Below are 21,741 nucleotides of genomic sequence, written 5' to 3'. Positions count from 1 at the left end.
TACAGTTCTGCTCCAGGATACAATTCCAAGATGATGGTCCTGATAGACACAGATTCTCCCCCAATAATGCCTGTAGAACCAGTAAAAGTGTTTCTCAAACCTGGTGCCCTTTTTTTTTTCTAAAGTCCATCAATACCCTTTGAAAAAGACCCCACCCAGCCAATCCCCTGTGTACCGGCTGGTACAAGATCTACAGGTATTTAATGCGGTTACTGTTCCAGAAACTCCGGTGGTGCCTAAGCCACATACTCTTTTGTCCCAGATATCTCAGGATGCTGCTTGGTTCATGGTTATCGATCTTGCCAATGTCTTTTTCAGCATTCCATTACACCCAGATTGCCAGTTCTGTTTGCATTCATTTATCAGGGATGACAATTGACGTGGACAGTTATGCCAAAGGGGGGCCAGTCATAGCCCAAGAGTGTCAGGCCTACCTTGCCACTTATGGCCCCTTGCAACCAGGAGAGGCTATGGCCACCCCACACGATGTATATAGTATCCTTAACCAAGTACAACCTGGCCACATGTCCATGGCTGGACAGCTGCGACTTCGGTGTGTTATTCTCATGCCTACTAATGTGACTTCGAAAAGGTGCACTGTGCTGAACCCCGCTACTTTTCTCCTAGTTCCCCTGGATCCAAAGGGGGGAGGAGTAGGTGACATGAAGGTGACATGAAAAAGGACACTTTTTCTTTCTAGAATGGATCCAGAGGAACAAGATTAGGTTTCCAAACCACATGATTGTCTAGAATTGATCTCTCAGGAAACGGCTGGTCTCTAGTGTGCCTATTCTAATGCTGATTTTGAGCTTTTTGTAGATGGATCCCGTCACCAAGATGACCGAGGATGCTACTGTACCAGATATGCTGTGGTCTCAGAACATGAGGTAATCAAGGCAGAGTTAATGCCAGCTCATATGTCTGCACAAGAAGCAGAAGGTAAGACTGTAAATATCTACACTGATTCCAGGTATGCTTTTGGCATTGCACACGGTTATGGGCCTATCTGGAGAGCCAGGACTTTCCTGACAGCAAATGGCCACCCCTTTAAACATGCTGAGGCAGTCCAGCAACTTATGAATGCACTACAGTTTCCCACCCAATCAGGCATCATAAAGGTAAAGGCACATAGCAAAGGCACTGATGGACGGACAAAAGGGTAAGCACTGGCAGACCAGGCTGCCAAGAAAGCAGCAAGCACGCCTGTGGCCTCTCAAGTACATCACCTAGACACCCCACCATCTCCACTTGTGTTGAAAGACATCTTAGCCCGGTTACAAGAACAGGCAAGTAAGGAGGAGAAAGATAGGTGGCAAAGGATAGGGGCTTGCTCTGATACCGTTACCGGACTATGGGGGAGGGGTGAAAAGGTCTGCCTACCACAGGTACTGTACCCAATGATGGCACAGGTTCTGCACGGGAATGTGCACCACTCGAAGACGGCCATGTGTGACACCCTACAGAAACAATGGATTGCCCCCGGGTTTTCCACCTGCGCAGAAAGGCAGGTACAGAGCTGCATGATATGTGCCACACATAATCAGAGTAGGACAGTGAAAACCCCATCCAAACACACTCCCCGGCCCCTTTAACCAATTCCAGAGACTGCAGAATGATTATATTCAGTTGCCTAGGGTAAGGACGTATGAGTATGTGTTGGTCTGCATTGATTTATTTTCAGGTTGGCCAGAAGCCTACCCAGTTGCCAAAGCTACGGCTAAGACAACGGCGAAGAAACTGATGGCTGAGATCATATGCAGGTATGGAGTTCCTGAAGTCATTGAAAGCGATCGGAGTTCCCATTTTACTGGAGAGATCATGTCAGAGGTAATGGCAGCACTGGGGGTAAGTCAAGCATTGCATACTCCATCCGCAGAGTAGTGGAAAAGTGGAGAGACTAAATGGAACTCTTAAGCTTAAAATCCAGAAGGCAATGGCAGAGACTGGTAAACCATGGACAGAATGCCTTCCTCTAGCTTTGTTTTCAGTAAGATATACCTCAAACAGGAAGACAGGACTGTCACCGTATGAGATTCTGTTTGGCAGGGGCCCCAATCTTGAATGTTTCTTTCCATAACAGTTGCAGCTCAAGTACCAGGACTTGACTAGCTATGTGCAGGCCTTACATGGACACCTTGCCAAAGTGCATTTAACTGTCTTCAGTTCTCTTCCAGACCCAGACAAGGTTCCTGGACACCATCCCTTTGTGCCAGGAGACCTGGTGTATGTGAAAAAGTTTGTGTGCAGAGATTGTCTCCAGCCGAGATTTGAAGGACTTCACACGGTGATCCTGGTCACCCCCACTGCAGTAAAACTTGAAGGAAAGAGCACCTGGATTCACGCTTCACACTGTAAAAGAGACCGAACCAGTGTTTAGTCACAGTAGTGACTGAAGGGAAATGTTGCTGTTGTTTTTGATCCTGGAACTGAGGGCCATCCTCGCCCCTACCTCTTCGGCCCCTATTGTAAATAAGAATTCTGGCCCCACTATTCTCTGGGTAAACCTGACAGCCCCGGTGAATATCTGGCGATTTGATTTCTGTGATGTAGTCAAGTGCCTTGAGACTGGACGGGTGGTAGAGGGGATCATCCAGTTTTATATGTGTGTTACCAGAAATGACAACAATAACTGTTATTATTGGTCAGATGCTGCCTGGAATACGGGAGATGATTGGGGATATAAATCTAGTGAAGCCATGTTCTCTAAGGATAGGATGGGTAGGAGTCTTCGTGAGAGAATGCATCTAACAGCCTTTCCGCAACCACTTAGGGGCTGTAAATGGGGTAAAAGTTGTCACCCCCTCCTCCTGAATCTTGAAAGCCCCCAATCTGCTGATCTGCAGACGTTTGTACTGGGAAGATATTATAATTATGTATTTAGTAGTGGATACCATGGGAATTTAGGCCCAGGTGAGCGTTTGCAAAATGTAGTCAATGAAGTGATCCCCATTCCAGGTCTCAGTTGGCAAGAGGTTTTCTCCATAGAAACACAAACAGCCCCAAGGAAAAACCTATGGTTAGAATGGGTGAGATACAATGTAAGAGTCCAGAATATCTCTGTAGGATGTATTGCTTGTGCTGCTGGGAATACACATCTCTACACATATGCATTGCTTTTTCCTGATGACAACACTACTGCCTGTGTCATGAATCTGTTGAAAGGTTTGAAGCCCACTGATTGCCCAGATTATGTCCCACTATTTCATAAGGAACCTAAACTAAAGGTCCCAGGAGAAGTAACCGTATTAGCTGACAATTACACCTGCTATAATTCCCACGACACCACAGGTACACTAGTAGGGATCTTCGAGACAGGTTTCTGCAAAGAGAACAGTTCTCTAGATACTGATTTGCTAATTAAACATACACAATATATGTACACCAAAGATACCTGATGAACCTACCAGAAAGAGAAGTTTTGATCAGCTCTACATGAGTTATGAAGAAGATCCAATAATATATATTGATGCTATTGGGGTGCCAAGGGGGGTGCCTGACCAGTTTAAAGCCCAGAACCAGATTTATGCTGACTTTGCTTCTATAATCCCACAGGTGCAGATTAATAAAAATGTTGAATGGATCAATTATATATATTACAGTGAACAAAGATTTGTCAGTTATAGCTGTGATGCCTTCCAGGGTATAGTTGAGGATTTGGGCCCTAATACTTGTATGACCCGTGCTGCAACCCGACCTAAGAGAATTACACTGAATCCTGTCCAGACAAGATCACATGCAGTGATATAAGAAGCTGACACAGGATTGTGGTTGGTGGATAGTGGGGACATCAACTTTTAGGAGTAGGCTGACAGTAGTCCTTTTGGGAAGGAGCTGTAGACCAGCATGTCATGTCGCCCCCACCACCAGAGAACCAACCACATCAGGTAGGGTAAGACAGATACAGGAGTATTATCCCTGGAGGCCCTCTGACTAGCTAGCTATGCTGGAACAATTGGCTGACCCTGAGAACCAACCTTTCTCATTCTACAGACAAATAATGACCATATGATGGACGTATTAAGTGCACCTAGGCAGGCCTAGGTAGTTAGTGAGCACAAAAACAGGTGACGTGCTAGGACGCAAATTAAGATTTTTTACAGATGTGACAAAGGAGAGAGTGTAGAGCTATACGTTGGACGGTTACAGCTGAAATAGGAAGACATGGAGTACAGTCCCATAAACCCACTTGATGTTAGAGTATTGGTAAATACATTCATTGACGGTATGACCAAAGACTTACGAGACGAAATATAGACAGCCAGACCTGAATGGCGAAATGCAGATCCAAAAGACCTGAAGGTTTCTAAAGAAGTTGAACGAATTAGGACAATAAGACGACGTGTCATGTATGCTGGAGCAGACACATCTTTCTTCTCCAGTTGGTTAGGTGGGATCAAGGGATTCCTTCAATAAGTTTGTTTAGTATTGATTGCCCTCCTCATAGTTGAATCGATAATTCTCTGTTGTGTTATTCCCTTGTATAAAAAGGTTATTGCCAAAGCAACTCCGACTGGCACCTTCCTCAATCAAGAAGTAGATCCACCAAAGTACGATGGTACTGATCCAGGGGAGATCCCGAAGTATATTCCTCTCAAGAGAATAGACAAACCCCCCATTCTCAGATGATGCCAAGAGATTTAGTTTAGGGACAGTGGGAGAACTTCATGTGAGGTTAGTGAAGGGTTCAGCTGCCTGGAGGCCTCTCGCTAGGGGAGAGTTTCTGAGGTGTCTGGATGAAGAAATCCACCTCCCCTTTTCCCATCACATGGACAGTCTCGAAGGATCCTTCTTTAAGGGAAAAAACTTAGTGTTTAGGGGGGATTGTCAAGGTGAAAATGTATTTTCTTATATACCTTTTATACTTTTATAAATCTTTATACACTTTTTGTACTGATATACTTTTATACTGTGAAACAATAAGTTTTTCCTATCTGCTAGCTAATGCAAATGTAATTGTATCTAAAGATGGCTGCCAATGTTCATTGTTTATTTCAGTTTAGAATGTGAAGAGTTAAGTTTATTTCTCTTGAAAAAGATAACTCAGGAATGTGAAGAAAAGGAGGATCCACCAGAAGATGTCAGAACAAATCAGAAAGACTGGATGCTAGTTTAAACCCCGCCTAATGCACGCCTTCCCCTAACACTCAATATAGTGTTTTGTATTTTAGAATAAAGCAGTTGGTGCCATCGCTGCAGACATGTGTGAATGCACGGGGCATTAACTAAGTTTGAACCAGCTACCTGTCTGATTTATTCTTATCCGGTACCAGATGCCCTGCACACATATTAATTTGGAATGACTGGTGAATGAGGATTAATTGTCGTTATTACGGCCCCGACACACGCTCTTCACACTGACCTCTCATTTCCATACCGGACCCCTCTTCACACTGACCTCTCACACTGTGTCCCCCCTATAGGGCCCAGTATTTATACTGTTCTCTCATCACACTCCCCCTCCTTTGTATACTATCCCCTCCTGGCTGTGCCCTTACACTGTCCCCCCATGCTACGCATGCACACATCCCAACACCCTCACTCCCCGTACTCTGTCCACATACGTTTTTCACATCGCTACTCATACTGTGTCCGCATACATTCCCCCGTTTGACCCCAAACTGTCTGCACCCATCCCCCATACTGTTTCCTCATATATGCCCCCCCATCTCCCCCTTTGCTCTTCATTTTGTGTCCTCAGATCTCCCCCACACATTAAATCCCCCCATCCCCATGACAAATCTCCCCCCACACACAATAAATACCCCATCTCCACTCATATTAAATATCCCCAATCCAATAATATATCCCACTATCCCCACTCACATGAAATTCCCCCCACAATATATGCCCCCCATCCCCCCTCACATTAAATCCCCCCCACAATATTTTCCCCCATCGCCACTCACAGTAAATCCCCCCCACAATATATGCCCCCCTTTCCCACTCACAGTAAATGCCCCCCACAATATATGCCCCCCTTTCCCACTCACAGTAAATCCCCCCCACAATATATGCCCCCCATCCCCACTCACAGTAAATCCCCCCCACAATATTTTCCCCCATCGCCACTCACAGTAAATCCCCCCCACAATATATGCCCCCCTTTCCCACTCACAGTAAATCCCCCCCACAATATATGCCCCCCTTTCCCACTCACAGTAAATTCCCCCCCTGCACCTTCGGTGTCTTCAGCTCCACTGGAGCACTTACCACCGCTCTGTGTCTCCTGGTCGATCTGCAGCTCCTGCTCTGCCGCGCAGGTGAGTGACGTCAGCAGCGTGATCACATGACCTGATCACATGACCTGATCACGCTGCTGGCGTCGCTCTGACCCGGCAGTCAGAGCTTCAATTGTACTCGCATCACAGATCCGAGTACAATTGAACACTGGGAGCCGGCGCGCTGCAGCTTGACAGTCGGCACAGAGAACAGCCGACTCCCAGTGCGGGGGGTGACAGAATGCAGCCGGCGGGGGAGACACTGCGGACCGCCGCTTTAGGCGGCCCGAATGTGCCCCCCTGCCGGCTGCTCCCCCCTAGATACACCACTGACTCACCCCCGCATTGTGCCGCAACCCCCTTCCTACGCCACTGCTGCGGGGGTCTGTGCCCTCCCGGCCTCTCCTCACCTCCTCCGCTGCCTCCCTCAGCCCGGCTTCCCCGACTTCCACCTCCAGCACCGCCGCAGCCATCTTTCGCCACGACTGCTTGTTCCGGGAGACATGAACCAATCAGAGAACATCTTCCGGCGCCGCCGCGCATCCAATCACAGGACACAGAGCAGGTTCCCGGCACGTGACCCCTGACCACGACTGATGACGTCATGAGGCAGCCATGTTGGTACACCCAGACCTTGTTACCAAGGTGTGAATGGCGGTTTCTGTGCAGTATTTTGCTGGAGACCAATTCATTGTACAATCAGCCGGACTGTGTTCTGCATCATGGCGCCGAGTCAGGAGACAAACGGAGACCCTGAGTGCGGGCTCTGGTGGGCGGGGTGTGGAGGCGTGGCATAAGGGACGTCGGGGGCGTGGCTGCGGCTGAGCGCGGGGATTTCACACTTCTGCAGCTGTGGAGGCGCAGACTCCGGTGCAGGTGCGTAATAACAGGGTCCTGGAGTGTGAGCGGTGCAGGGACCCCCGGGGGCATCGTGTGCGACCCCCGGCTCAATGCAGGAGTCACTAGGCTACGTTTAGATTTGCCTTGCGCCGGGCGCAGGTTCGGCGACGCATGCGTCATGCGCCCCTATATTTAACATGGGGGCGCATGGACATGCGTTGTCTTGCGTTTTGTGAGGCATGCGTCATTTTTGGCGCAAGCGTCAGGGCACAGAGGACGCTGCATGTTGCTTTTTTTTTTTTGCGTCCAAAATCAAGCCAAAAATGGACGCATGCGTCGCAAAACAATGCATTTTGCATGGCGTTGTGTCATTGCGTCTCTGATGCAACGCCCAACAACGCAAATGTGAACATTGCCTTAGCCCATCCCAGACAGATGTCTGTCCAGCCTCTGTGTGAAGACTTTGATTGGAAGAGAACTCACCACCTCTCATGTCCGCCTGTTCTACTCATTCATCGCCCACATTAGTTGGTGTCCTCAGAGACTCTGGGGGTCCGGTGTGTGGTCGGTCGTGTCCTCAGAGACTCCCGGGTCCGGTGTGTGGTCGGTCGTGTCTTCAGAGACTCCGGGGGTCCGGTGTGTGGTTGTGTCCTCAGAGACTCCGGGGTCCGGTGTGTGGTTGTGTCCTCAGAGACTCCGGGGTCCGGTGTGTGGTCGGTCGTGTCCTCAGAGACTCCCGGGTCCGGTGTGTGGTTGTGTCCTCAGAAACTCCGGGGGTCCGGTGTGTGGTCGGTCGTGTCCTCAGAGACTCCGGGGTCCGGTGTGTGGTCGGTGTCGTCCTCAGAGACTCCCGGGTCCGGTGTGTGGTCGGCGTCGTCCTCAGAGACTCCGGGGGTCCGGTGTGTGGTCGGCGTCGTCCTCAGAGACTCCGGGGGTCCGGTGTGTGGTCGGTCGTGTCCTCAGAGACTCCCGGGTCCGGTGTGTGGTCGGTCGTGTCTTCAGAGACTCCGGGGGTCCGGTGTGTGGTTGTGTCCTCAGAAACTCCGGGGGTCCGGTGTGTGGTTGTGTCCTCAGAGACTCCGGGGGTCCGGTGTGTGGTCGGCGTCATCCTCAGAGACTCCGGGGGTCCGGTGTGTGGTCGGCGTCATCCTCAGAGACTCCGGGGGTCCGGTGTGTGGTCGGCGTCGTCCTCAGAGACTCCGGGGGTCCGGTGTGTGGTCGGCGTCGTCCTCAGAGACTCCGGGGGTCCGGTGTGTGGTCGGCGTCGTCCTCAGAGACTCCGGGGGTCCGGTGTGTGGTCGGCGTCATCCTCAGAGACTCCGGGGGTCCGGTGTGTGGTCGTGTCCTCAGAGACTCCGGGGGTCCAGTGTGTGGTCGGTCTCGTCCTCAGACTCCGGGGGTCCGGTGTGTGGTCGGTGTCAGCTGTCCGCGTTCTTTCTCTCCTTCCCCGGCTGCAGATGTTTCTTCTCACTGCTGTAGGCGCCGTGTTCACACCTGACCTGTTCCCGCTGGTTTCCCTTTTTCTCTGGTGACTGTGATTTCCGGCCTCATTGTCTTTTTCCCTTTTATTGCAGAGTCCAGGAGCCGCGTCCCCAGGATGGCGCCGGTCACAATCCGTCACATCGTGTCCTTCAGCTCACAGGTGCGCGGCTGCGGGCAGTGACTGTGAGCACAACATGGCGCGCTGTCTGCACCCATCGGGATTGTGGTCGCCCCAATGTCAGTGACCGCCGGTGGGCCGAGAGCTGCTCCTGGTCCAGGCGGATGCCGGCAGTGTAGCACAGCTGACCTCTGCAGCTCCTGAGGCCGCGCCCGACGTGTCCATGATTTGTTTATTCTACAATTCTTATTTTTAGGGCTAAACCTCGGTCTCTCGGGCTCACACAACTCACTTGTTGCTTCATTTATTTTTTTGTTTTTTAATTGAGCAAAACCCCCCTAATATTTCCATCTTCTTGTGTGTGTTACCTTTGGCCACTAGATGGCGGCACATACACTGCAGGCTGATTACCCGCTCGCTTTACTGCCTGCTGTGACAGCATTTCTTTTGTGTTTATGATCCCAGTTTCGGTCTTCACGTGGCCCCGACGTTCTGCTCTCTTATTTGTATTGCAGGAGCCTCGACGTGCAGGTTACACACTTCTGTTTCCACCTGTTGCAGGACCCAAAACATCCGGTGGAGAATCTCCTGATAGACAACCTCACCCAGCCGTGGCTCAGCTGTCCCCGGGACCGCAGCCGGCAGCTCCGGGTGGAGTTACAGTTGGATCGAGCCTGTCACATCGGCTACATTGATAAAGGTGCTGCAGTTGGAGCAGATCTTGGTGTTCCAGCTTGTGTGTGACTGGGTGTCTCTACTCTCATGTGTTGTGTCCTCCCCCGTGAACAGGATACAGTGGTTCGGCCTTCCTACAGATCGACGTGGGACGTTCCATCTGGGCTCTGGATAAGGGGTTCACCACTCTCCTCCCCACGACCACGCTGATGCCACCAGCAGACGCCCGACTGATGAAGAACCACAGAGGGGTCCGGATGTTCAAAGGGGGTAAAGGAAAATGGTGACAACAGCTCTAGATGTGACTGGTGCAGAAAATGTAATTTTTTATTTATTGCAGCTTTAGGTGTGACTGTAGTACAGCAACATGTAAAAGTTTGTGCACCCCTGGTCAAAATTACTGTTATTGTGAACAGTGCTGGCCAAAAGAGGAGATGGAAGCTGCAGATGTGAAGACACGAGAGCTCCTCACAATGCATGGAGGTCTCCACCCTAAGTCTAACACCCAAAGATTGTACGCCAGCAGAAAGGAGGGTGGTCGAGGCCTGATAAGCATCCAAGCCACCATCACGGATGAAACCAGGAGTATCCAGGAATACAGCAGGAGAATGGCTCCAAAAGATGAGATGCTGAGAGAGCCTAAGGCAGCAACAGATCTGGAAGGAGCAGGACCATGAAGCACCATGGCAAGACAAGCCGCTGCATGGGACGTACCATCGACAGATAATGGAGGCGGCTGACATGGAGAAATCCTACCAATGGCTGGAGAAAGCAGGACTCCGAGACAGAGGCACTGATCATAGCGGCAAAAGAGCGAGCACCAAGGACCAGATCCATAGAAGCCGGAATCTACAAGACAAGACCCAAGGCGCAGACTATGCAAAGAAACCTCAGAAATCGTCCAACACACAATGGCAGGATGCGAAATGCAGGAACAGCGTCTACCGAACGCCACAACCAAGAAGCGGGAACTGTATACAGGAACATCTGCACAGCGTATGGGCCAAGTCCAGGTGGGAGACCCCAGATAAATGGTGGAGAATGAAAGGGCTAAAATCCTGTGGGATCTAAGGATACTTTCACATTAGCGTCGGGCTCGGCCTGTCGCAGTACGTCGGGCCGAGGTTCCCGACGCTAGCGTTGTGTCCGCCGCACAACGGGTGCAGCGGATGCATTTTTCCAGCGCATCCGCTGCCCCATTGTGAGGTGCGGGGAGGAGGGGGCGGAGTTCCGGCCGCGCATGCGCGGTCGGAAAAAGCGGTCCGTCTGCAAAAAACGTTACATGCAACGTTTTTTGCGGCCGACGGTCCGCCACAACACGGCGCAGCCGTCGTGCGATGGTTGCGACGTGTGGCAATCCGTCGCAATGCGTCGCGTAATGTTAGTCAATGCAGAAAAAACGCATCCTGCAAGCAATTTTGCAGGATGCGTTTTTTCTGCAAAACGACGCATTGTGATGGATTGCAGTTAACGCTAGTGTGAAAGTAGCCTAAGGGTATGTGTCCACGTTCAGGAAACGCTGCGTTTTTGACGCAGCGTTGAGCCGCGTCAAAAACGCAGCGTCCAGATGTTACAGCATAGTGGAGGGGATTTAACGAAATCCCGTCTCCACTGTGCATTAAAAAACGCATACGTTTTTCCCGCAAAAACGCACATGCGTTGCGTTTTTTCAGAACGCAGCATGTTGCTACAATGAGCAAAACACGCAGGAACACCGCAGGTGACCTGCCAGTGACCTCAGGTGCATTTTTGGTCAGGATTTTACCTGCATAAAATCCTGACCAAAGCCTGAAGCAAACCTGAACGTGGACACATACCCTAAGGGTACGTGTCCACGGTCAGGAAACGCTGCGTGTTTGACACTGTGTGGGGCCGCAGCATCAAACACGCAGCGTCCAGATGTTCCAGCATAGTGGAGGGGATTTTTTGAAATCCCTTCTCCACTATGCGTGGAAACACGCAAGCGGCGGCCCTGCGACTCCGGACATGCTGCGCGTCTTTTCAGATCGCAGCATGTCCGTGTTCCTTGCGGCTCCGTGCTGCAGCTCCTCTGTCCTCTCCTCACACGGCTCCAGGCTGCGGCCCCTCGGTCCTCTCCTCACACGGCTCCGTGCTGCAGCTCCTCGGTCCTCTCCTCACACGGCTCCGTGCTGCGGCTCCTCGGTCCTCTCCTCACACGGCTCCGTGCTGCGGCTCCTCGGTCCTCTCCTCACTTCTCTTCTTCTCCACCAGCAGCTTCCTGTTATCGGCTCTTCATTGGACTGAAGGAGGCTCCGCCCTTTCCGGTGACGTCATGATCCAAGGACTCACTCCTCCCCCTCAAGAAACCAACTCCAGTGTAGACGCTGCCATGTTGGTACACCCAGGCCGGTTCACCTTGTTAACGGAGACCCTGAGTGCGGGCTCTGGTGGGCGGGGTGTGGAGGCGTGGCATAAAGGACGTGGGGGCGTGGCTATAGGTTGAGCGCGCTCAGCGCGGGGATTTCAGACTTAAAGCTGTGGAGGCGCAGACTCCGGTACAGGGACCCCCGGGGTAATCGTGTGCGACCCCCGGCTCAATGCAGGAGTCACTGACCCATCCCAGGTCGGTTCATCTTGTTACCGAGGTGTGAATGGCGGTTTCTGTGCGGTGTTCTGCTGGAGACCAATTCATTGTGCGGTCGCTGCCCCCCCCCCCCGAGTGCGCGGTCGCTGACCCCACCCCAGAGTGCGCGGTCCCTGCCCCCCCCAGAGTGCGCGGTCGCCGCCCTCCCCCACCAGAATACGCGGTCGCCGCCTCCCCCCCCCCCCCACCAGAGTGCGCGGTCCCTGCCCCCCCCAGAGTGCGCGGTCGCCGCCCTCCCCCCCCCAGAGTGCGCGGTCGCCGCCCTCCCCCCCAGAGTGCGCGGTCGCCGCCCTCCCCCCCCCCCCCCAGAGTGCGGTCCCTGCCCCCCCCCCCCAGAGTGCGGTCCCTGCCCCCCCCCCCCAGAGTGCGGTCCCTGCCCCCCCCCCCAGAGTGCGGTCCCTGCCCCCCCCCCCAGAGTGCGGTCCCTGCCCCCCCCCCAGAGTGCGGTCCCTGCCCCCCCCCCCAGAGTGCCGCCCCTGCCCCCCCCCAGAGTGCGGTCCCTGCCCCCCCCCAGAGTGCGCGGTCCCTGCCCCCCCCCCCAGAGTGCGGTCCCTGCCCCCCCCCCCCAGAGTGCGGTCCCTGCCCCCCCCCCCCAGAGTGCGGTCCCTGCCCCCCCCCAGAGTGCGGTCCCTGCCCCCCCCCCCAGAATACGCGGTCGCCGCCTCCCTCCCCCAGAGTGCGCGGTCGCCGCCTCCCCCCCCCCCCCAGAGTGCGCGGTCGCCGCCCCCCCCCCCAGAGTGCTCGGCTGCCTGTAGTGACTGTGAGCACAACATGGCGCGCTGTCTCCCCCGCCGGGATTGTGGTCGCCCTAATGTCAGTGGGCCGGGAGCTGCTCCTGGTACAGGCGGATGCCGGCAGTGTAGCACAGCTGACCTCTGCAGCTCCTGAGGCCGCGCCCGACGTGTCCATGATTTGTTTATTCTACAATTCTTATTTTTAGGGCTAAACCTCGGTCTCTCGGGCTCACACAACTCACTTGTTGCTTCATTTATTTTTTTGTTTTTCAATTGAGCAAAACCCCCCTAATATTTCCATCTTCTTGTGTGTGTTACCTTTGGCCACTAGATGGCGGCACATACACTGCAGGCTGATTACCCGCTCGCTTTACTGCCTGCTGTGACAGCATTTCTTTTGTGTTTATGATCCCAGTTTCGTTCTTCACGTGGCCCCGACGTTCTGCTCTCCTATTTGTATTGCAGGATCCTCGACGTGCAGGTTACACACTTCTCTTTCCACCTGTTGCAAGACCCAAAACATCCGGTGGAGAATCTCCTGATAGACAACCTCACCCAGCGTGGCTCAGCTGTCCCCGGGACCGCAGCCGGCAGCTCCGGGTGGAGTTACAGTTGGATCGAGCCTGTCACATCGGCTACATTGATATAGGTGCCGCAGTTGGAGCAGATCTTGGTGTTCCAGCTTGTGTGTGACTGGGTGTCTCTGCTCTCATGTGTTGTGTCCTCCCCCGTGAACAGGAAACAGTGGTTCGGCCTTCCTACAGATCGACGTGGGACGTTCCATCTGGGCTCTGGATAAGGGGTTCACCACTCTCCTCCCCACGACCACGCTGATGCCACCGGCAGACGCCAGACTGATGAAGAACCACAGAGGGGTCCGGATGTTCAAAGAGGGTAAAGGAAAATGGTGACAACAGCTCTAGATGTGGCTGGTGCAGAAAATGTAATTTTTTATTTATTGCAGCTTTAGGTGTGACTGTAGTACAGCAACATGTAAAAGTTTGTGCACCCCTGGTCAAAATTACGGTTATTGTGAACAGTGCTGGCCAAAAGAGGAGATGGAAGCTGCAGATGTGAAGACACGAGAGCTCCTCACAATGCATGGAGGTCTCCACCCTAAGTCTAACACCCAAAGATTGTACGCCAGCAGAAAGGAGGGTGGTCGAGGCCTGATAAGCATCCAAGCCACCATCACGGATGAAACTAGGAGTATCCAGGAATACATCCGGAAAATGGCTCCAAAAGATGAGATGCTGAGAGAGCCTAAGGCAGCAACAGATCTGGAAGGAGCAGGACCATGAAGCACCATGGCAAGACAAGCCGCTGCATGGGACGTACCATCGACAGATAATGGAGGCGGCTGACATGGAGAAATCCTACCAATGGCTGGAGAAAGCAGGACTCCGAGACAGAGGCACTGATCATAGCGGCAAAAGAGTGAGCACCAAGGACCAGATCCATAGAAGCCGGAATCTACAAGACAAGACCCAAGGCGCAGACTATGCAAAGAAACCTCAGATATCATCCAACACACAATGGCAGGATGCGAAATGCAGGAACAGCGTCTACCGAACGCCACAACCAAGAAGCGGGAACTGTATACAGGAACATCTGCACAGTGTATGGGCTAAGTCCAGGTGGGAGACCCCAGAGAAATGGTGGAGAATGAAAGGGCTAAAATCCTGTGGGATCTAAAGATCCAGATGGATAAGCAGGTGTTGGCTAACCAACCAGACGTGATAGTAGACAAGGAGCAGAGGACAGCAATGATAATAGATGAGGCAGCAACATCAGAAAGAAGGAATATGAGAAGCTGGAGAAACACCAGGGCCTCAGAGGAGAACTGGAGAAGGTGTGGAGGCAACAGTGATTCCAGTGGTGATCGTAGCACGTGGAGCAGTGACCCCTAAGAGGAAGGATGGCTGCAACAGATCCAAGGAGCAACATCTGAGCTCTGTCCAGAAAAGCGCAATGCTGGGAACAGCTAAGATCCTGCGCAGAACCCTCAAACTCCCAGGAGGACTCGAGAATGAGGAAGGACAACAAAGACCGACCCCATTTGGGGTGAGAAGGAAAATTCTATCTATCTATCTATATCTCGTATGTACTTGAGTATAAGCCGACACTGGGAAAACTTATTGACTCGAGTATAAGCCTGGAATGGGAAATGCAGCAGCTACTGGTAAATGTCAAAAATAAAAATAGATACCAATAAAAGTAAAATTAATTGAGACATCAATAGGTTAAGTGTTTTTGAATGTCCATATTGAATCAGGAGCCCCATATAATGCTCCATACAGTTCATGATGGCCCCATAAGATGCTCCATATTAAAATATGCCCCATACAATGCTGCACAAATGTGGATTATGGCCCCATAAGATGCTCCATACAGACATTTGCCCCATATGCTATTGCTGCGATTAAAAGAATAAAAAAATCGCATACTCACCTCTCAGGCCCTCTGCACTTGCTATAATCACCTGCTCCCCATTCCACCGCCGACTGCCGCTGTGTCTTCCCCATCCTGTGCACTGATGTTCAGGCAGAGGGCGGCGCGCACTAATTGCGTCACCGCACCCTCTGACCTGAGCGTCAGTGTAGAGGAGGCAGCGGCGCCGACGGTGGAACGGGGAGCAGGTGAATATAGCGCACTGCGTTATATCACCTGCTCCTGGCGCGGTCCCTGCACTTCTGTACCCCGGCAGCTTCTTCCTGTAGTGAGCGGTCACATGGTACCCCTCATTACAGTAATGAATATGCGGCTCCACCCCTATGGGAGTGGAGTCGGGTCCATATTCATTACTGTAATGAGTGGTACCATGTGACCGCTCAACGCTGGAGGAAGCTGTCAGCGCCCGGAGACCAGAGTTGCAGGGACCACGCCAGGAGAAGGTGAGTATGTCACAGCCTCCGCTCCCCCTCCCCCGCCGACCCCCCAAGGGACAATGACTCGAGTATAAGCCGAGAGGGGCACTTTCAGTGGGCTGAAAATCTCAGCTTATACTCGAGTATATACGGTAATTTCATCTTTTAGATTTTCAAAATTACTTAAAGGACAACTGGCTGATGCCAAGGTTTGTGCACCCTTGGATATATGTGTGCTCAGATAACTTTGACCCAGGTTTCAGACCTTAATTAGCCTGTTAAGGTTATGGCTTCTTCACTATAATTGTTAGGAAAGGCCGATGATGGAAATTTCCCAGCTTTATAAAAACCCAGCCTCCTCTAACCAAAAAACAGCAGCTTTGAATTCTTCTAAGCAGCTGCCTAGCATTCTGAAAAGGAAAATGGTGGAGCCCACAAAGCAGGAGAAGGCTATAAGAAGATAGAAAAGCGTTTCCATGTTGCCTTTTCCTCATTTAGTAATGTAGTTAAAAAATGGCAGTTACCAGAAACAGTGGAGGTCAAGATAAGGTCTGGAAGACCAAGGAAAATTTAATCAAGAGCTGCTCATAGGATTGGTAGAGAAGCAAATCAGAACTCCCACTTGGCTGCAAAAGACCTTCAGAAAGATTGAGCAGACTCTGGAGTTGTGGTACATTGTTCTACTGTTCAGAGACACCTGCACAAATATGACCTTCATGGAAGAGTCATCAGAGGAAAACCTCTCCTGCATCCAATCAATGGAATTCAGCTTTAGAAGTCTGCAAAGAACATCTAAACAAGCCTGATGCATTTTGGAAACAAGTCCTGTGGACCGATGAGGATAAAATAGAACTGTGTGGCCACAATGATAAAAGGTGGAGAAAAAAGGGCACAGAATGTCAGGAAAATAACATCTCGCCAACCATTAAGCATGGGGGAGGATCATTCTTTGCACTGTGTTGCAGCCAATAGCTTGGGGAAAATTTCAAGGGTAGAGTGAAGAATGGATTCAATGAAATTTCAACAAATTTTTGAAAAAAACATCTGTAAAAAAGCTGAAGGTGAAAAGAGGAAGAGGATGGCTGCTACATATGGAGAATGGTCCTAAACACACGTCACAATCCACAATAGACCTGAAAAGGGGCAAACTGAAGGTTTTACAATGGCCCTCACAGTCCCCTGATCTCAGCATCATTGAAAATCTGTGGCGAAACCTCAAAATAGCAGAGGAAGCAAAATGCCCCAGGAATCTCACAGAACTGGAGGAATTCTCCAAGGAAGAACGGAGGAAAATCCCTCACACAAGAACTGAAAGACTCGTGTCTGGATACAGAAAGCGTTTACAGGCTGATACTTGTACTAACCATGCAGGGTGCACAAACTTTTTCATTTGCTCATTTTCCTTTTTATAATTTTTAAAATGTAAACTATGAAAATAATATATATTTTTATTGCCTAAAACACCAAGGAGAGGCGTCATCTGTAACTTTAGGCCTTTTACAGATCATTTCATCTTCAGCTCTCTTCACTGTTCACAATAACAGTGATTCTGGCCAGCAGGGGATAAACGGTTACATGCCACTGTAGATGTGAGTGGAGCATAATGTGTGAATTTACAGACTGCAGCTCTGGAGGTGGCTGGAGTATATGCATATTTTCAGTGGATGCAGCTCTGGAGGTGGCTGGAGTATATGAATATTATCTGTGGATGCAGCTCTGGTGGTGGCTGGAGTATATGAATATTTTCTGTGGATGCAGCTCTGGTGGTGGCTGGAGTATATGAATATTTTCTGTGGATGCAGCTCTGGTGGTGGCTGGAGTATATGAATATTTTCAGTGGATGCAGCTCTGGAGGTGACTGGAGTGTGTGCTGCTCTGGGGGGACTGCAGGTTTTTCTGTAGAGCAGACTCCCCTCGGCAGGAGACTTCCTCGCAGGAGCCGCCCTGGAGAAGTGGGACCGTGTCACCTGCACGCAGCCCTTCAACAAGCAGGAGCAGTTCGGTCTGTCGTTCATCCGCGTCCTCTCCACCCCGGATGAAGAGGATGAGGAGCGGCTCGAAGGCTCTGGGGTACGTCGTGTGGTGTAGGAAGGACGACCCGGCTACTTCCCTCATTAATGACATCATGGAACTACATCTCCCAGCATGCCTTTTGTTTCCAGAGGGGCTGACACATCTGACCCCGGATGATGGATCTCCCTCCGTAGGAGGAGACTGAATCCACTGCAGGGGACTGTAGATCCTCCGCCCCCCTCCGTTGTGCTCTCGGCAGCGTCCCCCCTCCGTTGTGCTCTCGGCAGCGGCCCCCCTCCGCTGTGCTCTCGGCAGCGGCCCCCCTCCGTTGTGCTCTCGGCAGCGGCCCCCCTCCGTTGTGCTCTCGGCAGCGGCCCCCCTCCGCTGTGCTCTCGGCAGCGGCCCCCCTCCGTTGTGCTCTCGGCAGCGGCCCCCCTCCGTTGTGCTCTCGGCAGCGGCCCCCCTCCGTTGTGCTCTCGGCAGCGGCCCTCCTCCGTTGTGCTCTCGGCAGCGCTGCCGTTAGTCGAGCTCCAGGCCGTCTGTTACCCATCACTGCTCTTTTTCCCTTACAGGGCGGCTGCTCCTGTCCGGTCTCTCCCCTACACTCCGGAGAGCAGCCCACCCTGGACGCTCAGGACCCCGAGGCCCGGTACGTACCCGCTGGGCGCATTCTCACCCGCTCCTGGGATCTCGCGGTCTGTGGGTGCAGTCAGCAGCGTCCCTTCTGGTGCTCTGTCCCTCCGCCATTCTTTACACTGCAGCTCTTCTACAGTGTTGTACAGCCGGACTCATTGATCTCAGGTTCGTTGCTTTGCTGGAGAGGGCGGTTACTGCACCTTTGGTCTGAGCTCTGATTAATCTCAGCCATCTGCGAGCTGTTATTTCTGGGGGTCCTGGGATTTAATCCTCTGCCCCTCATGTCGTGTCTGTACCTGTAGGAGTCAGAAGCTGCGAGACAAGCTGCAGAGCGTGGCCTCCCCTCCCCCGGCCTCCATGAGACGCTCCGCGCGCATGCTCCTGTCTGCAGCCAAGTCCCGAAAACGCCGCCCTCCAATTACTGCCGTTCCGATCCCCTCCATCCCGCCATGTGGGGACCGTGGCAGCCAGCAGGGGGACAGCCCGGTGTCCTCCGGTAAGTATCCGCCTGTGGAGGACTGACATCTGGGGGATCAGTGGGACCCCCACAACACCTGTCTGGCACATTAGATCAGAAGGGAACGGCCCCTTTAAATTCAGACATTTTTGCAAACTTCTGTTTCCACGCTGCAGTGACCCCATCACAGCTGCCACCCGGCTTTTATACAGGGGTCTGCCCGATCATTTACGTTACCGTAACCCTCCATTTTCTGGCTGCTCCCGCAGGATCTTTTCCCGAGACCCCCATGACGAGACTCCACCCATCAAAGAAGGAACACGAGACCCCTAATCGCCGACTGAAAATGGAGGAGGCCCGAAGAAGGTAGGACGTCTCCAGAGACCCCTAGGGCTCTAACACCCCCAATGTGACAAGCTCCTAAAGGGGTCTCCATCCACAGCACGTCACCTCCCCGGCCCCCCGTACTGTCCGGGTGTTCACACATCAGTCATAGGACGTAATTCATGGCTTCCCCCATAGCTCTATTCTGACGGGGAATCTCGGGATCTTTGGGGGTCCGGGCGATTAGGGGCTGATTAGAATATGGAGAGAACTTGCTCCCTTGGCACCTTTCAGTGTTGAAAGACCCCTTGCAGGAGGATCCGGCACCTGGCTGCCCCCGTCCCTCGCCTTCTGATGCTGCACAGCTCCAGGGGTTACACTGCGCTGTGCCCGCCTCCGGGGGTCCTCACTGCTGACCGCAGGCACATTGCAGCACGAGGCGGGGGGCTGCTCCGCTCACAGGGAGCCGTGTGACCGTTACTAACAAGCTGATAATGTCTCCTTTATCAGGAAGAGAGCGCAGACTCGTACCAGCGAGAGACACCGGACACCAAGGAGAGCGTGACAGTCCGAGCACCGCGCAGCGCTGCCCCGAGACCGACACCAACACGTGTCCGATCTGTGCAGGTGAGAACGGGGGGCACATGTCCATTATATGGTTATTACAGGCCACGTCTCCCTCTATACACATCAGTGCGGATTATACGTCTGATGACACATTATATATCTGTTCTCAGGACACTTTCCCCCCCGCTCAGCTCCTGCTCCACGCTGCCTCCTGTACGGGGGGCACATGTCCATTATATGGTTATTACAGGCCACGTCTCCCCTCTATACACATCAGTGTGGATTATACGTCTGATGACACATTATATATCTGTTCTCAGGACACTTTCCCCCCGCTCAGCTCCTGCTCCACGCTGCCTCCTGTACGGGGGGGGGCACATGTCCATTATATGGTTATTACAGGCCACGTCTCCCCTCTATACACATCAGTGCGGATTATACGTCTGATGACACATTATATATCTGTTCTCAGGACACTTTCCCCCCCGCTCAGCTCCTGCTCCACGCTGCCTCCTGTACGGGGGGCACATGTCCATTATATGGTTATTACAGGCCACGTCTCCCCTCTATACACATCAGTGCGGATTATACGTCTGATGACACATTATATATCTGTTCTCAGGACACTTTCCCCCCGCTCAGCTCCTGCTCCACGCCGGAGCTGAGTGTTTCTCCGCACTCCTGACTCTGTATCTTCTGTTGCTTCTTGGTTTGCTTGTCTGCCTTTTATCCTTCATACTCTGCGGTCCTGGCCCTTGCTGATCCATGTTCCTTTCTGTCACTCTGACCTACGGCTTAGTGATTCCATCTCTCCAGAAACAGTGGTAGATAAGAAAAAGGGGAATGAGGAAGAGAAACGTGAAAAGGCCTATTTATTTTGTAAGCTACACACAATATTGAATCTCAGTAGGAAGGAAAAGACCAGAAAGTGAATCTGAGACAGGAACGAGCAATACTTCATTCTCCGATTCTAGTCAAAATGGTCATTGATTAAAATCTTTGGGTTTTTCAGACGGTCAGCGATTCTATCAAGATTCTAAGACCTTATTTTCAGTAATCTGTTTCCCAGACATCGACCTAATATAAGAAATAGGAAGGACTGGTGGCGCTGATGTGGCTAATAAGCCCAATGTTTAAGCACATAATTATTTTTGGATCTTTTATTGATAACAATTCTATAATATAATTCAGCTCCTAATATAATTCACCCCCATAGGCAGCCTCTATAGCATAATGCAACCTCATAGGCAGCCTCTATAGCATAATGCACCCGCCATAGGCAGACTCTAAAGTGTAATGCACCCCCCGTAGTCAGACTCCATAGTATAATGCACCCCCCATAGGCAGACTCTATAGTATAATGTACCTCCCATAAGGAGACTATAGTATAATGCAGCCCCTAATATAATGCACCCCCATAGGCAGCCTCTATAGCATAATGCACCCGCCATAGGCAGCCTCTATAGGCAGACTCTATAGTATAATGCACCCCCATAGGCCGACTCAGTAGTATAATGCATCCCCCATAGGCAGACTCTATAGTATAATGCAGACTCTATAGTGTAAGGCAGCCCCTAATATAATGCCCCCCCCCCATAGGCAGCCTCTATAGTATAATGTAGGCCCATAGGCAGCCTCTATAGTATAATGCACCCCCACAGGCAGCCTTTATAGTATAATGCAGCCCCAAACGCAGCCTTTATAGTATAATGCATCCCATAGGCAGCCTCTATAATATAATGCACCGCCACAGGCAGCCTCTATAGTATAATTCAGCCCCTAATATAATGCACCTCCAAAGGCAGCTTCTATAATATAATGCACCCCCTAGTATAATGTAATATAATGCTCCCCCATAGGCAGCCTCTATAGTATAACGCAGCCTCTATAGTATAATGCAGCCCCTAATATAATGCACCCCCATAGGCAGCCTCTATAGTGTAATGCAGCCCCTAATATAATGCACCCCCATAGGCAGCCTCTATAGTGTAATGCAGCCCCTAATATAATGCACCCCCATAGGCAGCCTCTATAGTGTAATGCAGCCCCTAATATAATGCACCCCCATAGGCAGCCTCTATAGTGTAATGCAGCCCCATATATATGGGCACTCACGTGCAGCATAGTAAATCAGATTAGAAGTAGTACAATAGATTTAGTGCTTGTTTTGTAATTGGAGCAAACTGTCCACAGATTTAATAGAGG

At 51.8% G+C, this 21,741-nt stretch overlaps 2 protein-coding genes and 1 pseudogene across 4 annotated transcripts in view; 2 read left to right on the top strand and 1 right to left on the bottom strand.

The window, feature by feature from the left end:
* LOC143817409 (uncharacterized) overlaps positions 1-6,828 on the bottom strand; it is a 38,110-nt pseudogene extending 31,282 nt beyond the window's left edge. The window contains exon 1 of the transcript XR_013224136.1: positions 6,629-6,828. The product of XR_013224136.1 is annotated as an uncharacterized LOC143817409 (transcript). The remainder of the gene's footprint in view (positions 1-6,628) is intronic.
* A 22-nt stretch (positions 6,829-6,850) lies between these two features.
* Positions 6,851-9,812, top strand: LOC143817415 (protein XNDC1N-like). The gene is made up of 5 exons (XM_077298810.1): positions 6,851-7,094; positions 8,633-8,700; positions 9,220-9,358; positions 9,448-9,603; positions 9,674-9,812. The coding sequence occupies exons 2-5, from the start codon at positions 8,656-8,658 to the stop codon at positions 9,784-9,786; spliced, it is 453 nt and encodes a 150-aa protein (XP_077154925.1). The 5' UTR covers positions 6,851-7,094; positions 8,633-8,655; the 3' UTR covers positions 9,787-9,812.
* Positions 9,813-10,217: 405 nt separating this feature from the next.
* Positions 10,218-21,522, top strand: LOC143817411 (uncharacterized). 2 transcript variants are annotated; one of them, XM_077298804.1, is made up of 8 exons: positions 10,218-10,346; positions 13,138-13,321; positions 13,411-13,566; positions 18,125-18,353; positions 18,491-18,684; positions 18,915-19,011; positions 19,480-19,596; positions 19,857-21,522. In XM_077298804.1, exons 1-7 carry the CDS (start codon positions 10,245-10,247, stop codon positions 19,532-19,534), a joined length of 1,017 nt encoding a protein of 338 aa, XP_077154919.1. In that variant the 5' UTR covers positions 10,218-10,244; the 3' UTR covers positions 19,535-19,596; positions 19,857-21,522. The 2 variants fall into 2 exon arrangements, with proteins under 2 accessions (XP_077154919.1, XP_077154920.1); XM_077298805.1 differs by lacking the exons at positions 18,915-19,011; positions 19,480-19,596; positions 19,857-21,522 and adding an exon at positions 17,461-17,609 and having other exon boundaries at positions 18,491-18,679.
* Positions 21,523-21,741: the final 219 nt, after the last annotated feature.

Source organism: Ranitomeya variabilis, chromosome 3 (assembly GCF_051348905.1).
Source record: "Ranitomeya variabilis isolate aRanVar5 chromosome 3, aRanVar5.hap1, whole genome shotgun sequence".
Lineage (NCBI taxonomy): Eukaryota > Metazoa > Chordata > Amphibia > Anura > Dendrobatidae > Ranitomeya > Ranitomeya variabilis.
Note: the sequence above shows the minus strand (reverse complement) of the source record. Positions and strands in the feature narration are given on the sequence as shown.